Genomic DNA, 20,367 nt, shown 5'->3' on the forward strand with positions numbered 1-20,367 from the left:
ACCAGCCCCCTGCCGCCAAGACTGTACGTATGAAGAACTTATCAGTGATCCAAGGACAGCTTGGAAGACCACTGAATGAGAAGGCAGGAAGAGCAAGGGAGAAAAAGCAATCAGGAGGTGTGTGTGTGTGTGTGTGTGTGTGTGTGTGTGTGTGTGTGTGTAGGAGAGAGGAGGAAACAGAGACAGACAGACAGACAGATAAGACAGGTAGAAAGAGAAGAGACTGTCACTGAACTCCAGGAAGGTGACTTGGAGAAGAAGAAGGAGGGAAACAGTACAGAAGGTCAAACTGCATGAATAACTTGAAGACCTGAAAACATGAATAACACTGAAGACCAGCCTTCTGTGGTACAATAAAAGGTTCTTGATAAAGGGCAAACTTTATCCTCTTTTGCTGAGGTTAGACATCTTTCAAAAAGAATTGAAAGATTTTGTTTTTGCAAGAAACTTAATCTGCATAAACTATGTTTGATATTCTTTTTTAAAGCATTCACTTTCCTAATGGTAAAAATTTGGAACTGCATCATACCTGAAAAACTGATTTTTTAATAATAAATTTGGTCATAATCATCTAAATTTCACCTCTAATTGTGATAAATTGTAAAAGAATGCATTAATGGATTTATTTCTCGTGTTTTCTTCTGGAATGACAGAAGCAAAGTGAACATTTTTAATCAGTTCAACTTTCCTACCAAAGAACAATACAATCTGGTTAACTTTCATATCCATCAGGGGCACAGGGCTTTTCGGACGTAGGTAGAGGTTTATGAGCATAAAATTGAGAACAATTAGCACTCAAATTAATGTTACATGAGATTCAACATCTGGTAAGTATGTCGTCATTTTGGGTCATAGACCACCTGCTAGGCTAAATGTTCATACAACTGCAATTTACTCTGCATACAAATGGAATAAGAATGATACTTTAAAAAAAATTTTTTTTCCAAATTTCACAGTTTGAATGTAGGAGCCTCTCATGTCTTAAAACTTCAACTAGAAGTTCATAATAGATGGAACACATGAGATAAAACAGGGGATTGAAAGGAACAGAAGATACTTTTATTTTTGCAAGCATATTTTATGATAAATTAGCTATATTGCTAACATTAGTTTCACTATTCAATCTAATCACTGCCACTATCAGTGCCATTCTCCTCTTTATCCACCAAATATTTAAGAGCAAGTAGAGGTCAACCTTTCAAACTCCCCATTTATTTATGTAATTGAGCCCTCAAACATCTGGCTGCTTCTGGAAATAGAGCTGCACCAGAAAATGACAAATCTCAAGATGCCTCTTGCAAGCCTACTGCCAACACCAGCCCATGCACAGCATACCCTAATCACTTCTGAACTTTGGCACTCTGGAGCCTCCTATCATTTCTATCAATGTAGGCCTTAAAGCTTTAAAGGTGTCCTGCCAGGAACCCCCTCTGAGCTGGAAGCAGGTGCTGACAGGAAGTTTCAGCCCTGGGATCCAGAAGCTTCTATGTCTAGATATACTCTGGGTTTGTGTGGAGGTCAGAGCAGACATAAAGCCTATCCACACCTATTCAGGGGGCCTCTTGCCCTCCAAAGGTACCCAAGAAGCCAAGGACGTCTCCATGGAACAGACCCCAACATCATCCCCAGCATGGCCTGAAGGTCTCAGGCCTTGTAAGTCAGGGAGCAAAACCAAGTTAAAGAGCAAACTGTAGCCAAAGATCACATACCTTCTGGCCTTGATCTCCAGAGTATGCTAATTCCTGAAAATGCTGACAGTTTATAAATTTAGGCATCTTATAGAATGCTAAATGATGACCACAATCGAAATAAACATGAGGGACACCGAGGTGGCTCAGCTGGTTAAGCATCCAACTTCAGCTCAGGTCATGATCTCATGGTTAGTGAGTTCAAGCCCCGCATCAGGCTCTGTGCTGACAGTTGGGAGCCTGGAGCCTGCTTCAGATTCTGTGTCTCCCTCTCTGTTCCTCTCCCACTTTTGCTCTGTCTCTCTCTGTCTCCCAAAAGTAAATAAGTGTTAAATTTTTTTTTTTAAATATGATGATCATATATCAGAAGGGTGAGTTAGTGTCCTTTTTGTTTTTACTTAGTTGCCTTTCTACATGATCAGGTTCTTGGCCACTTCAGCCAAACTGGTGAACTCTTCCCTTACTATATACAACTAGACAGTATTAGGCTGGAAGCAGAAGATGTGCCTGTGGTTATCTACAGATTTCAAAAGCAAGGAAACTTCCTGCATCTTTGAAGTTTAAATGCAAAAATCACAATTTTTACCTTGCTTAGAGAAACAAGACAGTCTTTAAAAAAGAAGCAGTTTGTGATTCAAACACCAACTAAAGAGCCGTGTTGGGGCGCCTGGGTGGCGCAGTCGGTTGAGCGTCCGACTTCAGCCAGGTCATGATCTCGCGGTCCGTGAGTTCGAGCCCCGCATCAGGCTCTGGGCTGATGGCTCAGAGCCTGGAGCCTGTTTCCGATTCTGTGTCTCCCTCTCCCTGCCCCTCCCCCGTTCATGCTCTGTCTCTCTCTGTCCCAAAAAGAAATAAACGTTGAAAAAAAAAATTAAAAAAAATAAATAAAGAGCCGTGTTAAATCTGCATGTTAAAGCACCTAAAAGTTACTCTATTAGTTCTGAGAACTCTGTGCTTGCTGTGTACTTTTCTAGATAGAGTAGGAAATGTCCTATCTAGAATCATGTCTATTAAAACCATCTATTTATTGGCATTGCCGTGCTTCTGTAACATGCTTCCCATTGATTCTTAGAATAATGATTATTGTCATGGCTCCATTGTCATGGGGATAGTTTTAAGAGTTAAGTTTTGATGTCCAGCTGCCTGACTTTCAATTCTGATGGCTCCATTTGCTCCCTGTGTGATCCTAGGCAAGTTTGCAAACTCTTCTTGAAGCTTTGGTTTTGTCGTCTGCAAGGTGAGCATCATAATAGGCCCACCTACATAGTTGTTGAGTGAAAAGGATAATCCTGGAAAAGTGTATAGCACAGAAGTGCCAGATAAATGTTGACTCTCAATAACATCAAGGGATTACCTGATCTTGAGTCACCAAAGAAAGACTGAAGCATGTCTAATATATTTTGTTCTGTGTTTGTGTTTAAAAGATATTTTGTGATATTTTGGTTTTTTCAATAAGCATACATGTTAACTTTCTGTTTGACAGCCATGCTTTATTTGATTAACCAAACATGTCAAAGAGCTTTGAAAAATTGTTGGTCTGTGGAAGGGTTTAAGGTGACTATTGCATGTAGGGTGTAGAACGGGTTACGGTCATGCGGGTGGGTAGTTGGTGTTCCAGGCTCCAAACAGAACAGCTCTACTTTTATCAACTTTAAATATTGGGGTCCTCAAAAGATACAGGAGTTCTGATTCATAGGGGCGTATATACCCCAATGTTTATACGAATGTTTCAACAAAGCCAAATTATGGAAAGAGCCTAAATGTCCATCAACCGATGAATGGATAAAGATGTGGTTTATATACACAATGGAATACTACTTGGCAATGAGAAAGAATGAAATCCTGCCATTTGCAGCAACGTTGATGGAACTGGAGAGTATTATGCAAAGTGAAGTCAGTCAGAGAAAGATAGATATCATATGTTTTCACTCATGTGTGAAACTTGAGAAACTTAACAGAAGACCATGGGGGAAGGGAAGAGGAAAAAAAATAGTTAGAGGGAGGGAGGCAAACCATAAGGGACTCTTAAATACAGAGAACAAACTGAGGGTTGATGGGGGGGAGGGTAGAGAAGAAGAGGGGTGATGGGCATTGAGGAGGGCACTTGTTGGGATGAGCGCTGGGTGTTGTAGGTAAGCGATGAATCATGGGAATCTACTCCCCAAACCAAGAGCACACTTTACACACTGTAATGTTAGCCAACTTGACAATAAATTATATTTAAAACATATATGTATACTGGGCTTCTCAGTAAATTTTAGTTTGAACAAAGGGTTCTGCAGCTAAAATAGGAATGGAGTATGCCAGAGAGGGTGGATAAAAACATTCATGGTTTCTGTATCTATTATTTTTAAAGGCATATTACAGATAAATAATGAAGGCTGTATTTGAATCTTTACCATTTCAGTTCTGATTCTACATTAAAAACTGACCTTTAACCAAATCATAACTGAAGGATATTTGAATTGCATCATTTTCCCTTTCTGGCAGTGTTAAGTCAGGAGAGCTCATTAAACCCTCTGTTCATCATTCTTCATTTGTGAAGTCTATTACAATTAACCAAAGCGTTATCACTCAGAATGGAAATGATTTAAGTGAATCTGGCCACCAAGACCCCATAGTTGACATTTGTCCATATCTCAAAAGTAATCCAGAGCCAAGCAAGCCTAAAGCAGAGTGCAGGGGTTAGGTCCACGGTCTCTGCAGTCAGACTGCCAAGGATGAATCCCGCTTTGTCCACTTACAGGCTGTGTTCTTGTGTAAGTCACATCCTATCTGTGTCCCTCAACTGTCTGTTCACAAAATGGGGACAATAGCACCAATTTTGTAAAGCTATCATGAGGATTTAAAAAGACAATGTGCACAAAGCAAGGGAAGGTAGAAAATAAGTACTCAGTAAATATTAGTTCTCATGGTCATTAAGTATATGAGTTTGTTTTGCAACCATTTTCATGACACTTGAATTATTTCCAAGTCTAATTACAAAAATCAGTATATTTGTCATTTCAAATTTTCTTCAACTACAGGAGGGATGGTAACTAAATTAATTAGTCTTATATTTTAATTCTCACTTGGCAATTTTTCTTTCCTTTCATATAACGTCATTTCTTTAAATATTAAACTATGAACAGAAAAATCAAATTCTCTTGAAAAGAGTACACAGAAAAATATTAAGCCTGCAGGCTCGTCCTGAACTTTCTATTATTTTGAATGGAAGGAGATCCATGTAATCTAACCATATTTTACTACTATGCTCTGTGTATGTTTATATTTTTTAAAAAGCATAAATAATGAAATACATACCATAATAAAATTTTGATATATCATGCATTTGACATTTTGATGCATATACTTCTACTGTGCCTCTAATATTTGTATTTATAATGCCTTCCAAGTACAATTCCTGAAATTTAGGGGGAAAATACCCTTTGATATCAAAGCCTTTAGTTCATTTCCTATTGTATTTCAGATCTTCAAGGAGTCCACATGTTGCCTCAGACAGTTGACTGGTCATCTTTTCCTCCCCAACAATACCTCTTGACTCTTGGGTTCAAAAACAAAGAAGATGGAAAATTTTTGGAAAAACTATCAAGTAGGAAGCTGCCTACATTTACAGGTAAATCACATGGACTTATTATTATCCTTCAATGCTGTTCTAAGGCAGGAACTGTGCATTCTTCAGCAAATCTTATTCATCACAAGGCCTAGCATATAGTAGTGCTAGACCCCAAAAAATGTTTGTTGGGTAATTATTAACTCGTTCCAGTCTTCTTTGTGGATTAGTTAACAATACCTGGGATTCAGACTCCCCCAAGACCAATGCAGTTATAGAGTGCCTGCCTCCCTCACTCCAACCAACTCACCCCTATAGCACTAAACATAAAGTGCCTAAACATAAAGCACTTAAAGAATACAAGTTTTTGTTCTTATCAGTTAGCAAATGTAGAAGGAAATTATCCGACAAAAGTATTATGCAAAATAAAAAATATAGCCAATGACAACTTTAAATCACTTGGATTATCTGCTTTTGTACTGATATTTGTTCCATTCTTATGTAATTAACCGAGAGCTTAGATCTCCTGAAGAGTATTACAGTTAAATGGTATTCAGTAATTCTAGTTGAAACTTTCAAAAATGAAGAAAATATTCACATGGAGTCGAAGTCTCAGATTTGTGGGCAGAATTCATGACCAGGTTAAATTTATTCCTTCAGCTCTACCCACATAATTAAGGATTTGTGTTTTATCTGGCACTCTATCCTCCGAGGTTTATCTCAACTTCAAGCCACATTCAAAGTCAATGGGATCTGCACACTTGAATAATACCTGGGAGGAACAAGACAAGAATCGGACACATTTATGACAACATTTTTTCACAAGTCAGGAAAAACACTCTGCAGAGAGAGATGAATTGTTATAGGCTGTCTCTTAGATCTCTCAATCAGGAAACACAACAAAATGAATAAATGATAGTCTGGAAAGGGCAATGTCTCCTCTGCCTTTCTCCTCATAGATCTTTCATTGTTATGCATGTAGTCTAGGGATGGTACTAGTTTCTACACTAAAGATTTCATATCTATTAACGTTGAGATATCTGTATATAGCTTGCTAAAGAAAGCATTTTTGAAATGAAAGTCTGGAAAAATAGTATAAAAGTTTACTGTTACAATTTTTAGAACATAAAACTCCCTTCGGTCTGCTGACCAAAGAAGACACAGTGAGGCACATGGAGACAATGGGGAAGCGGATCTTGCCAATACTGGATTTTATTAGAAGCACCCAATTGAATGTAGGTATATGAGTGTCTTATATTTGTCCAAAGCACAAATTTTAGACAATTCCAGAAGTATGGAAAGTTTATGGTGCAAATATTGCAAATATTGGAAGATTTCAGAAGCATTCATGGTAAATCTCATCTGCAAAACCAAGTAAAGTTTAGCTGATGATTTGAATTGTTTTAATATATTTTAAAACAAAAACCACACTGAGATACCACCTCACGCCAGTCACAGTGGCTAAAATGAACAAATCAGGAGACTATAGATGCTGGAGAGGATGTAGAGAAACAGGAACTCTCTTGCACTTTGGTGGGAATGCAAACTGGTGCATCCACTCTGGAAAACAGTGTGGAGGTTCCTCAAAAAATTAAAAATAGACCTACCCTATACCCAGCAGTAGCACTGCTAGGAATTTACCCAAGGGATACAGGAGTGCTGATGCATAGGGGCACTTGTACCCCAATGTTTACAGCAGCACTCTCAACAATAGCCAAATTATGGAAAGAGCCTAAATGTCCATCAGCTGATGAATGAATAAAGAAATTGTGGTTTATATACACAATGGAATACTACAGGGCAATGAGAAAGAATGAAATCTGGCCTTTTGTAGCAACGTGGATGGAACTGGAGAGTGTTATGCTAAGTGAAATAAGTCACACAGAGAAAGACAGATACCATATGTTTCCACTCTTATGTGGATCCTGAGAAACTTAACAGAAGACCATAGGGGAGGGGAAGAAAACAAAGAACAGTTAGAGAGGGAGGGAGCCAAACCATAAGAGACTCTTAAAAACTGAGAATAAACTGAGGGTTGATGGGGGGGTGGGAGGGAGGGGAGGGTGGGTAATGGGCACTGAGGAGGGCACCTGTTGGGATGAGGACTGGGTGTTGTATGGAAACCAATTTGACAATAAATTTCATATTTTAAAGAAACATATGTATATGTATGTGTATATATATATATACATACACACACACACATATATACACATATATATACATATGTATATATGTTTTAAAATATATATATACACACACACATATATACACATATATATATATACATATATATATATATAACAAATTCTGGAAATTGCATAGTGTAGCATTGCAATATGTTTTAATATATATATATATATATATATATATACACACACACACACACACATATATACACATATATATGTATATATATGTGTGTGTGTGTGTGTATATATATATATATTTTTTTTTTTTAAACATATTGCAATGCTACACTATGCAATTTCCAGAATTTGTTAGGCTAGTGTCTCTTTAAAGAGATTTTTCTTTGTGCCTTCCTGATATCTAATTCAAGTTTGCAGTACATTTGTCACTTCAAATCAGCAACACATTTTTAGTGAACACAGTGTTTCCCTACTTCATATATTGAGCTATTATACATAACTATTTTGTTACGTACACAAGAATTTGGAATTTTCAAGCTAGTGCCTCTGCACCACACTTCTAAATTGGATACTACCCTAAGAGTTGGCAATTGATCTTTGTACACCCCTAAGGTAAGTTTTCTGATCCAGGGAAAATTTGCCCTTTCTACTTTTCAGTGTTAAAAAGCCCAAAATAAGACCTGAATTATGCTGTACTGTTTTACAAAATGTAAGCCATTATGCTGAAAGTTCATAAAGGGAACTTCCCATTAACAGGCTATAAAGACTACAGATTTTCCCCTTTTAAAATATTTTTCAAAAGGCCTAGAAGCTGGAAATTTTGAAGAATTTTTTTTTTGTGGCTTTTGTATTACATCATTGATTTGATGTTCTTACCTTACAAGGGGAACCAAGGGGGTCATCACAAACAGCTACTTAACATCTGTTCAGCAGTTTATCTGCTCAATAACATTATTCAGCATTTTTAAAAAGCTATAAAACCCCTAATCTATTTGCACAATTTGTAATTCTATGCATTACAAATACAAAAGCACATTTTTACTGATTTTCCTACCACATAGCTCCTTCCACTCAATTATCTCTCCTATATTTCTACTAAGAAGAAATCCAGGAGTGCCTGGGTGGTTCAGCCGGTTAAGCGTCTGACTGTGGCTCAAGTCATGATATCACGGCTCATGAGTTTGAGCCCCACATTGGGCTCTGTGCTGACAGCTCAGAGCCTGGAGCCTGCTTCAGATTCTGTGTCTCCCTCTCTCTCTGCCCCTCCCCCACCCACACTCTGTTTCTCTCTCTCGAAAATAAACAAACATTAAAAAATTAGAAGAAGAAGAAGAAGAAGAAGAAGAAGAAGAAGAAGAAGAAGAAGAGGAGGAGGAGGAGGAGGAGGAGGAAGAAGAAATCCATTTCCATTTTCTCACAGTTCTAGAGGCTAGAAATCCAAGATCAGGGTGCCACATGCTCAAGTTCTGATGAAGTCCCTCTTCCTGGCTTGCAATCGGCCACCTTCTATCTGTGCGGTCACGTGGCAGACAGTAAGCTCTCTGGTGTCTCTTCATATAAGAGCATCAATCCTATCACGAGGCTTCTACCTTAATGACTTTGTCTAATTCCAAAGGCCCCATCACTATACCATCACACCCAGGATTAGGATTTCAATATATGAATTTGGATGGGTGGATACAAACTTTCAGTTTATAGCAATCTCATTGGCTCTACCACAAATTTTAGGTCCTGTTCTCCAGTTTACCCTCTATCATAACCTCCTCCAGCCATACACACACCATCACCAACCTCGGTTAGAGACCCACGTACATCATCCTTGTCATCACCAGACCCTTGCAAGCAGTGGAATCTTTGCTAACAAAAACCATCACCATACAGCATTATTTCACCTCTTCAGTTCATGGTCAGCCTAGCAGAGCCATGGTTAGCTTAGCAGAGCTGAAAGTTGTGGAAGTGATCTCTTGGTGCCCTGGCTCTTTGGGGCAACAGTGGCCATACCTTATTACTTGTCAGGGCACTGGCCACATCACCTCTTGCCAGTTCATATCTCACAGTGTGTTGTGTATGCACTTTGGGCCTATCTAGACATCACACACTTTTTAAATATTCTTCACTCATTTTCTTCTCACGTTTCAAAGGGCATTCTATCCACTTATAAATTTGTATGCGCATGTATCTTCATGTGTCCATAAAGGATATTTGAAAACCACAACTAAAATTCTTAGCATCGAAATAATCCCTCAGTCTTCTTTAAAATAAGTCAGCACCACTTTGCTACGTGCAAGGCATTTTATCAACATTTCTAGGTTAACTCTATGGGAAATGGAATCTTCCAAAATAGTTTTTAGAAGATTATCTCAAATATGGATGCAATGGAATTGAAGCAAGTGAGCCAGAAGGTACCCAGGAACCACAAGTATATCCAAATATTGGCCTCTAGGCTTTTTCTTGTATGTCCAACTACAGCTTCATAAAGCAGGACTGAATAAAATTGGCTGCGAAGGTAACCTAGCTTAATGAAGCAAGTAATGAGTTGGTAAGTAGAAATTATTGCTACATTGTGCCATTAACTGTGACCCAAGAAACACTCAACAGTGTTTTTAAGATTCCCTGAAGTATGTGTTTTTTTTCTTGTCACATATCAAATGCTGTCCACTTGAATGTTTAGGTATTGCATTGTTCATATTAGTTGTTACCCTCACTTGTGACACCTACAGATGAAGACTTTGGTCCAAGGCTATGCTTTGTGTAACCCTAGGGCAAGTCGCTTAACCTCTGAGCTATTTTTTCTCATTTATTAAATACGCTGATATCTGCTAGGCCCACCTCACAGAGTTGTTGGAGACCAAAAGTACATAATCCATGTTGAAACACTTTGTAAAGCAGTACAAATTTCAGGATTTTAAATTATTTGTATTGGTTTTAGTTTGTTTTGACAAAGGACAGTTTGATAGACCTTTGTTTTTCTTTATGCAAGCTGTATACTTGGAAATTATATGTTCCTCTAAAATGATTGTGTGAGTGTCCTACAGATTTCTAACTTTTTTCCTTAGATCACTAATGTGCTCAGATCTATTCACAAAGGCAGGATTACAAGTGTCATCTCCAGCCATGGAGTGAATCTACTCACCACAGTAGGGCTTCCCAGGGAACATGAATTTTCATCTCTTGCCACCAGACGGTAGAAGGAGACAAGGACATTCCTGGTTTTCTGTGTGTCAGGCCACACTCTGACCCCAGTTTCCTTATCTTTATAGATTCCTTTACTAGGCATACAACAATAACACATGGCCAAACAAGAATGATTCTGGTACCGTAAGAGTTATAATCTAAAATATTCTACCACCTTCCTACCCGGTGGCTCTTAATCCCATTTAACATCAACCCCACTCAACCAGTAGCTCTGCTCTAATGGTATTTTTCCTTCTCTGGATCCTTGTCCTAATTATTTCACATGCTACCATATGCCATTGTGCTTTTCCATTCATTAACTTTATTGGCTGCTGTCAGTTTCAAACCTTATGTACTGTGCTTCCTGGGCTAAATGTTAAAGAGTTAAAATAATAAAATCTCTCGCCATGCATGAAGCCTTCTTCACAGCCTGACTTGCCAAAAAATGACCTAACCATGTTTTAATACCTCATTAATTTTACTTTTAATTTCCTCCAAGTGAAGCATAAAAAACATTTACATATACACATTTGAAATGAACAATGATAGGCGTTTTCTACCCCTTTTTTGCAATTAATGATTCTACACGTATGTCGAATGGAAATATATTTACTTAGGTTCTGCTTTCTGATGGTATTATATACTACCACTTACTTGCCAAACATTTAACCATACCTGCTGTTAAATCTAGGCAATTCTCGGACTGAAGCTTTCATTTGCACTTGATATTTACCTAACCTTCATTGTACCTGTATGAGGTTTTAGCTTCAGTCTTGGCCACTTTATTACACTCTTTCCACCAGCTAAGGACACTTTTGATCACTCCTGAAGTCTCATTGGGAGGGCTACTTTCCCTTTAGATTTAGCTTTTGGTAACATTAGATGTTTAACCTAATTCCTTCATGTTTCATTATTTCCTTTATTTTCTTAAAGAAACAGCATTAAAACATTCCTCCTGGCGTTAGATATCAATTTGTATCTCTTTTTCACTATGTCTCTCAAAAACCCGCATCTTGTATAGGTAAAATATTAACTTATAGTCCCCTGATAACTAAATTGCATTGGCTTAAGGTAGTGGGGGAGGATAGGTAACGATTAGCAGTCAACTATGCTCTCTCCCTAGAATCTGATTTCTATGGAGCGCTTCCTGTTTTGCTATGCATCCAACAATCAAGCTAACAAAGCACCATTGCCTTCCACTATTTTTATTTTCCTGATGTTTTGGAAAATTACACTGATAGATTATGTTCCCGAGCAGACTGCTGTTGTTTCTGCTCTTTGGAGTTGAGTCACTACACCACTTTCCTACAATGAGCCCCATTGTTTATTTTAAAGAAGAACAAAGAAAGCAATTTTTCTTCAGAAAGAAAACAGTTTCTCCTGCAACTTGCTTTCCTCTATTTGACAGTGTCCCATTGTTTAGCTACATGTTTAAACTAAATGGGTAAGCTAGCTATTTTGTCAAGTCAGAGAAGGGATCCCAAATCCACAATTGCAATCATCACTCCTATAAGCTCACAGGTTTTCAGATAAATGATTAATCAGGAAAAACAAATTAGAAGAGATAGAAGGGCATTAGTCAAATGGCACAGATAAGTGTTAGGGAGGCATATACAGCATATACAATGTAATGCTCCTCAACCTTCCTATACTACCAAGATGCTAGAAGAGTGCCAACTTCTAGAGGTCAGTGTCCATCAAAACACGAATGTGACATTTCAGAAAGAACTGCTTTCCACATGCAAGTTGAAATTCAGATGCTCTTTAGTAACGCTAGTTTCTAATAATTTTTCTTTTTAGAAGAGATTCTATTTTAAGAAGAAAAAATCATGTCTGCCTTCTCTAATGTCTGGAGAGAAAAATCTGTTCTATAAACATACACAAACTAAAATAGTCTTTGTTCAAATATTAGGCTTTAAAATGGTGGTTTGTTCAACTTCAACTTGAGATATTTGAATATGGGGGGGAACCTAGCTAAAAATCATATTTCTAGGGCAACATATCAAGAGATAGTGATTCACCTTGTAAGGCCCAGTACTCTGCACAGTTAACAAAACTTCATGATTCCTGTACAGGTGGTCAAGGAGGAACCCTGTTATAAAGAAAGACCAGTCATCCAGACTTCCTCTTCTGAGCACCAGGATGTGGAATACAGTTGCCAAACTATATCTTCTTGTGACTTCCCACTTCTTATCACCCTCCAAACACAGCAGAAACTCAAAGCTTTTCTATTAACCCTTAGATACCCCTCTGTCCCCTTTTTCCTAAATATAAATGAGAATTTTGTGATGTTTTATTTTTCCCATCAAGCATTACAATTTGTATTAGAAGTTTTAGAGAAGGTCATGTCTCCTGTTTTATGGCTGACTGGCACACCTTATTAAAAGTGTGCCCCATTTTTAAGAAAGCCCAAAATACCAATAGATTCATGGGGGAGGGGTTGGCCCTTACAAATGTGTACATAGCCTATTTCAGGATGGATTGTGTCAGTTGTTGGGATGGTCCAAGGAGCCAGAATCAAGTGCTCTAATACCACAAGGAGGGGAACCAGAGTCCAAGGCCATCCAGTGAGAACTAAAGGTAAAAGCAGATTTAATTTTAGCCATTAGGGTAGACAGAATTCAATATGCATAACATTTTTCAGGATTCAACTTGCATAAAAAGTATTCTTTTATATACACAAGACAGTAGGCAACTCTTAGCTCCTATGATGCCTTGGTGACATAGATAAAGTCACCCTCTCTAAATGAACACAACTTTGTGGGATCCCCACTGGGAGAGTGGAACACATTCGATTTCAGTCCCCTCTTTTCCCCTCAGCCCAGGTTCCTTCTACAGGGCCACCTGCACATCCTTCTCAACAGTCTTGCAAAGCGTTTCCTTTTTGTACATTCATCTGTTTGAAGGAAGGGTGCGGACAATTCTCTAAAATAATGGAAAGAAACACTTATTTGTATTAGGTAGCCATCGCTTCCAAGGATGTAAATATAATAATCCCTGACTTCAATCTCTAGGGAGAGGTCTATTTCCATGATTTTGGTCTAAAACATTTCCTTTTACTGGGAGACTAGGGGAGTTTCCACGGGTGCTCGGGTGTGATGGAGAAGCTGCAGTATGCCAGCCTCCTGAGCCAGCTGCAGAGAGTGAAGGAGAAGTCCCAGGTGATCAATCAAGCAATGGCGGAGCTGGCAACCATTCCCTATCTACAGGACATCAGTCAAGAGGAGACGGAATTGGTAAGTGTTTTTCTTTGTTTAAGGCTTTCACAGGCCCCCAGCCAACAGAAGAATGATATGTCCTGAAAAACAAAATTGTGAGAATCAATGTAGTCTGAGGGCGACCTGCCCAACCCTCCTGAGGCATTTTAATAAAGAAATTGGAAAATGTAGAAAGATGTGTTTCTTTTATTTGCTCATGTCGACTAGCCTCCATTTTTATAGTAAGAACTTTGTGATGTGTAAAAACATGGAAAAGGGCTGATTACTCATATTGTGGGTCAGACTTTTTGCTTTAAATAAAATATAATTTTGATAAATTATTTCTTAAACTCCCAGATGGGTTAGTATATAATTTTCTTGTAAGAGAAAGTAGAGAGGACAAGAGTAATTACTATACAAAAACAACCCTACGAAATAGTCTTTATAGTTTTCTTATTCACTTCTAGCATCACATATATGTTGGCAGTGCCAACACACACACACACACACACACACACTGGTACATTTAGATAAAACAGTTGTTTCATTGCAAGGGAAAATGTAGTTAGACAAATGGCTTTTTTTTTTTAACTGAATTGACCAATTAACTCAGAAAACACAGAGCCAGTCAAAAATCAGTTGATGGACTATCTCACAGAAACAATCTTCAAACAGATGTGTCTATTATAACCATAATTAATATGAGAAATGATGGCTCCTCATTTGTAAAACTATTACTAACCAATGTGAGGGCCATTCGAGGAAAGGTAAAATTCACTGGATATGGAAATCCTAATGTGTTGTAAGGGAGGGCTCTTTACTTTGAGGCTTTAATTGAAGGTAGCTAAAACTAATTATAGACCTGAATTGAATTCACATAGCAAGGATGAGAACAGCCCAAACCGATCACCTGTAATTTTCAGATAACTAAAGCAACCCTCCCTCTTTGAGCTTTTAAAGTTGTAACAAATTAATCCATCAAGAAGTGAACTGCCAACATTTATAATGTTCATCTGACCCTATAAAAAGGTATTATAAATACTGATATTCAAAGTATATAAAATGGTCTGACTAGCTGAATGATAAAACTATGCGTACCAAAGTATTAAACTGTGGGGGGAGGGAGTCTAGTAATCAAGGAATTACTAAATCAAAACCGGCAATAATACTTTGTAAACCTTTATGGTTGTGCGCAGTGGAGCACCTTCTAAAAGGCTAAGTGTTTATCCTTCCATTCATAACGCATTCAGGAGTGCAGTAAGTATGGAGTTTTCAAAGTGCATATTATAGCCAATTTTAGATGATTAATGCTCCTCTGAGATAAGAGGAAGCAAAGAAAATGTTAATTTAAGAAGCTGGCACAGTGTTGATCCTGTCTTCCTAAAAAGCACACTCAAGATTTAAATGAAAAATACAGGGGAGTTTTCTGCACTTAGGTCTTCTTAACCACCTATCTGGAGCTTTTTTTTTTTCCTCTGGAAATACTTACATTTCCAAATGTATACACAGAGCATCAAACTAGCATTATTGACATCCCTTACTCACATGTTGTGCAATATCCCATTATCTGAAACCTTGGAAAATAGGATTTCAGGGGTATTTTCATAATTTATATGCCTACTAGAAAAAAATGTAATGTATATGGACGTACATGTACAGGCCAAATATTTAAAAATCATGTATCTTACAAGATTTCATCACCTTAAGTAATAGATTTTACTTTCCAACTTCCAAGCATAGGTTAACCTAGAAAATAAATCCTGGTAATATCTTTTATGGTGCTATATAAACAGTGACTGCTCAGTAGAAGAGTTTTGAGTGACTCAACTCTGCCCTCCTGCTTAAGCTCTGCAATATCTAAAGTACAGAGAGATTATCTAAGGGTTCATACTCTTTGATGGCACAGTGAACTGAACTGACATTTGTTCTTTTTTAGAGAACTTTCTTTTCTAGCTTTGAATATCGCATGGCTCGATGCAGCTTCATTACCTTACAACCGCATACGTGGCATGTAGATCAGATTCTTTTCAATTGGGACAAGGCAGTTTGGGGCAAAGGGTGGAATTTTTTAAACTTGCCTTTCAAAAAGGCAACTTGGTTATTTTGAAATTTTAGGATATAAAAGGATAGTAAAAGAACTTAAATGAGCTAGATCCTTTAAAATGCAATAAAACAGCACAATTTTAGTATTGTCCTCGGGTGAGCTTTTGCATGAGGCCTAGAATTATGATACATTAGCCTCAGGAGAAAATACTAAAATGCGCTCATGTACTACATGCCATTTCCTGAGAGAATTAACTACCGCCTTCATTCTTTACAACCCAAATCTGTTTTTACAAAACAGCAACACTTACTACATTAAAACCTATATGTTTTGTACAAATTCTCAAGAAGAATCTTTCCATTGTTACAATATTTTATATCTGCAATAATACTTGGTAATGACTGAAGCAAAGATGAGGTGGCGGTGTTCATTGTCGGAAAGATGAGTAATAAAATCATCAGCGTACAAATGATTTTTTAATTAGGTTTTAATCTGTGTATTTAGAGAAGTTATTTCTGTGTGAATTCCATGCTGATAATTTTTATCTTGGTGCCACAGCTGCAGTCACTAATGGCAGATGCTATGGACACCCTTGAAGGAAGAAGAAACGATAAAGAACGTGTGTGGAATACAATCCAAAAGGTAAAACTTTGAGCTGAAGGAAAAAAGATATATTATTCTCGGAGAAAATGTCCATCTTGGGTCAAATCTGTTTAGAAGATACAAAGAAAAGAAAGCTCTTCAGGTTGTTTTATTGTCTGTTTGGGTTTTTTAAATAAATGCAGCTATCTCCCTGGAAGTGTAACCAGAATCAAAATGGATTTATTTAATCTGTTTCCTCAGGTCTGCTCCTCCAGCAGATTGTGGTCATATGCTTTCATGGGTCTTCTTGTGCTCATTTTCATATTCTATTTTCATTATCTGCCTTCTCCATTATTGCTTATTGTAGATTTTTTTAAGGCCCATTCATCAATGTTTTAGTCCACCTCCCAACACTTTCCCCTATATTTTGTCACTTGAGAAAGAATGGCTACATTTCAGAGAACTACAGAAAAACTAGCACATTGATGCTTTGAGTGGAGGAGTAACATACTGGTTGTTAGAAGTAGAGGAACAGTCAGGGTGCCTGGGTGGTTCAGCTGGTGAAGCAGCCAACTCTTGATTTTGGCTAAGGTCGTGATCTCATGGTTCGTCCTCTCTCTCTCTCCCCCCGCCAAAATAAAGAAATAATAAAACATTTAAAAAAGAAGTAGAGGAATAGTCTACAACCATACCACCCTGAATGCACCCAATCTCTTCTAACCTCAGAAGCTAAGCAGGGTCAGGCCTGGTTAGTACTTGGATGGGAGAAGTAGAGGAGCATCCCTTCATTGGTTACCTGAGTTAAATAAAACAAGGACAAAGATGCACCTAGCATCAGGTACTCGGAAGACTTATGTGACACTACAGAGCTCTCTGACAATGTAGGAGGGAGTAATGTTGGGTCTCCAGTCCAATCAAAGGTAATAAATTCTAGTCAGTCTACTCTCCATTCAGTCTCCTCCAATTACTGTGAGAACCCATAAAGGGAGACCTGGTGTCAGGAGATGTGAGAATAAACCAAAGAAGCCTCCGGTTTAAGAGGTAATAGCCATGAAGGAATCTAGTGCATGTGAGGAAATGGGTGTCTTCTGTAATCATTTCAGAGGTCCTATGGTAAAATACCTAGAACAGAAATTAACTGAATGCAGCAAATATTTGTCGACGATCTACTGTGCTAGAAAGAACACTTACGGATATTGTGCTGGACAATACAAACACAGCCCCTGCCTATATGAGCCTGACCATCTTGGAAAGAAGACAAGTATACAGCTACAAATTTACTGAATATTGTAGTTAAAAAGTGGATGTTCAATAATCTATAGAAACAAATAGGGAAATATGATCTGGTCTGGGAGGTCAGAAAAGCCATCTCTGAGAAAGTGATATTTATACAACATTTCAAGGATATGTAGTAGTTCTCTAGGAGAAAAGGGAGATTTCTGCAGAGAAGGAAGAGTTTATGCCAAGAGCACAAAGAAAGCAGGGCACATTTAACAACTGAGAAAAAATGTTAAAGGAGCAAGGAACATATTTCAAAATGAAGTGCAGAAACGGAAGTCAAATCACAGAAAGACTTATAAATTATGTTAAGGAATGTTTCAGAAAGCGTTTATCTGGAAAATGTTTCTGAGACATCTCTAGAGCTACAGTGGGAGAACAGATTGAGGAGCTATAGAAATGTGGGGCAGTCAGTTATAAGGCAATGGCCTGATCTATGGTGGTGGGTGTGGAGACGAAAAGAAGCAGACAGATAGAAGGAATGTGCAGGAAGCCAAATCTACAGGCCTTGTCCACTGAGTGCATAAGGGAGTTTAGAGAACAGGGAAAGTAAGAATGATGCCCAGACATTGGGCTTGAGTCACTGGGCGGGGAATGGCGAGAGGTTCACTGGTACCATTTACTAAGGAAGAAGGCCCTTCAAAAGTGTAGCTTTGGGCTGAGACTGTAAACTCTTTCAGAATCCAGTCAGGAGACTTGAAAGGGAATTTAATATAAAGAATGGCTAACTAGGTATGTATGTCATTGTTAACTAGGGAACTGAAAAAGTAAAGGAGAACCATAAATTTAGCACAGAAGAAGCTATTAAAAGGAGCAGCTACCACCCATTAGGTCTGGGAAATCAAAGAGAAGAGACTGGAATTACTAAAACTTCGAAATTTGGAGCAAGGACCCTGCTGGACCAAAACTTAGACCTCCCACTAGAAGGCATTGCTTAACTGGTGCTATTATCTCCACTCTTGGAGCGGAATCCTGAAGGGTTGAGATCCAGACTTAGGAGGGGGCACTAACTCACTGGTGCTGATGGGAGGGAGTGTGGCAGGAGCAGGGAGGGAGTGGTAATGGAGGTAATTGTGCAACTTTCGGAAAAACTAGATTCACCTGCTACTACAGAAAAGAACACAACTTTCTGGAGCAAAGAAGCCTCGTTTCAGAGATGCTCACAGGAACCCCAAAGGGCAGGAAGTCAGCAGCAAGTCCCTCCTTTCTCCTTTGGCATTGCAATGCCCCTATATCACCTCCTAGTGATGGAGACTAACAACTGGCAAAACAGAAATGAGGTTTGCAGAGTTCCAGCCCCCAGCATCACAGAGTTAATCATAGAAGGGTGGGTTTGGAGTTAAGAGATTATGGGCTAATAACTGGCACAAAAATGCATTGAACTTAGGGTGCTGGCAAGATATCCAAGGGAAAGTACAGGAGTCTGGAGTTCTGGATAAAAGACCAAATAGAGATTTTTTTAGTTGTTGGCAAATTGATATCAACTGAAATCATAAGAGAGGGTGAGAAAGAGCATAGAATAAGAAGAGAGCCTTGCAGAGCACATTCCAAACTTAAGAAGAGAACCATACAAAGGAGACTCAGAAGAAATGGCAAGAGGAATTGCAGCTGGAGGTAAACCAAATGCAATGCTGATGAGAGTCAAGCAAAAGAATCAAATATCTCTGTTCACTATAGAAATCATTTTTTGGCATGAGGTTAGAAAACTAGAGCGCACAGGTCAAAACCAACTAGTCACCTATTTTTGTAAATAAAATTTATCGCACACAGCCATGTCATTCATTTACATATGGTCTATGTCACCTTGGCCAAGTTGAGTAGTTGCTAGAGAGGCTGTATAGCTCACAAAGCCTAAAATATTTACTAACTGACCCTACACAAAAAACGTATGCTGTACCCTGGTTTATAGCATTATCCATCCCAAAAGTATATACCTTTGTACACTACATCTTTGCACTTACAAATCCAAGTGATAATAAAGTGGCAGTCCGGCAATGAAATTCCAAGGACTAGCTAAAAAGGTGGAAGAGAAATTGACATTTGTCTATACCTACCTACATCTTACAGATAACCACCAATTCCACCTCACAATAAGGTAGTTTTTGATGCTTACATTCAAAGAAATGTTTAGCCTATGACTTCCCACTTTGCTGCTATTGCAGTTATTTATTACTGTGTCATCAATCACCCAAATATAGTGGTTTAGAATAATAATCCAATATTATCTCTCACAATTCTATGAGCTGACGAGACTCAGCTAGGGGTGGATCTTGCTCACTGTCTCTCATGTAGTTCAATCAACTGGCTTCTGTGCCTGGGGCTAGAGTCATCTGAAGGCTAAGATGTACTAGACTACAACATGGCTCCCTCATATGGTTGACACAGCTGACTGGACTGCCTACCCATGTGGCCTGTCCATGTGAATGAGGCTTTAAACAGCATTACAGCTGGGTTCCAAGAGGAAATATTTCAAGAGAAAGGAAGTGGAAACCACCAGTCTTCTTTAAGGCCACTTCCAGAACTTCCACCATATTCTACTAGTTGAAGTAGTTACAGGCCAGCCCAGATTCACGGGGTTGGAGGAATAGATTCCATTTCTCCGAGGACGAGTGCATTCATGAGGAGAATGAAATGATAGCATCTATCTTGGAGACAAGCTTCAGCAGCAGAGCTATGGACCTGTGTCCTGTGCTGGAAAACA

The 20,367-nt window shown here is 38.4% G+C and overlaps 1 protein-coding gene across 3 annotated transcripts in view; it reads left to right on the forward strand.

Annotated features, from left to right (window-relative positions):
• SPATA16 (spermatogenesis associated 16) overlaps positions 1–20,367 on the forward strand; it is a 245,472-nt gene that overhangs the window by 194,926 nt on the left and 30,179 nt on the right. For 2 of the 3 annotated variants that reach the window (XM_045502947.1, XM_045502946.1), the window contains exons 7-10: positions 5,158–5,304; positions 6,364–6,476; positions 13,637–13,801; positions 16,365–16,448. In XM_045502947.1, coding sequence (XP_045358903.1) covers positions 5,158–5,304; positions 6,364–6,476; positions 13,637–13,801; positions 16,365–16,448 — 509 coding nt within the window. The remainder of the gene's footprint in view (positions 1–5,157; positions 5,305–6,363; positions 6,477–13,636; positions 13,802–16,364; positions 16,449–20,367) is intronic. The other variant, XM_045502948.1, reaches the window with a different exon arrangement.

Source organism: Leopardus geoffroyi, chromosome C2, assembly GCF_018350155.1.
Source record: "Leopardus geoffroyi isolate Oge1 chromosome C2, O.geoffroyi_Oge1_pat1.0, whole genome shotgun sequence".
Classification (NCBI taxonomy): Eukaryota; Metazoa; Chordata; class Mammalia; order Carnivora; family Felidae; genus Leopardus; species Leopardus geoffroyi.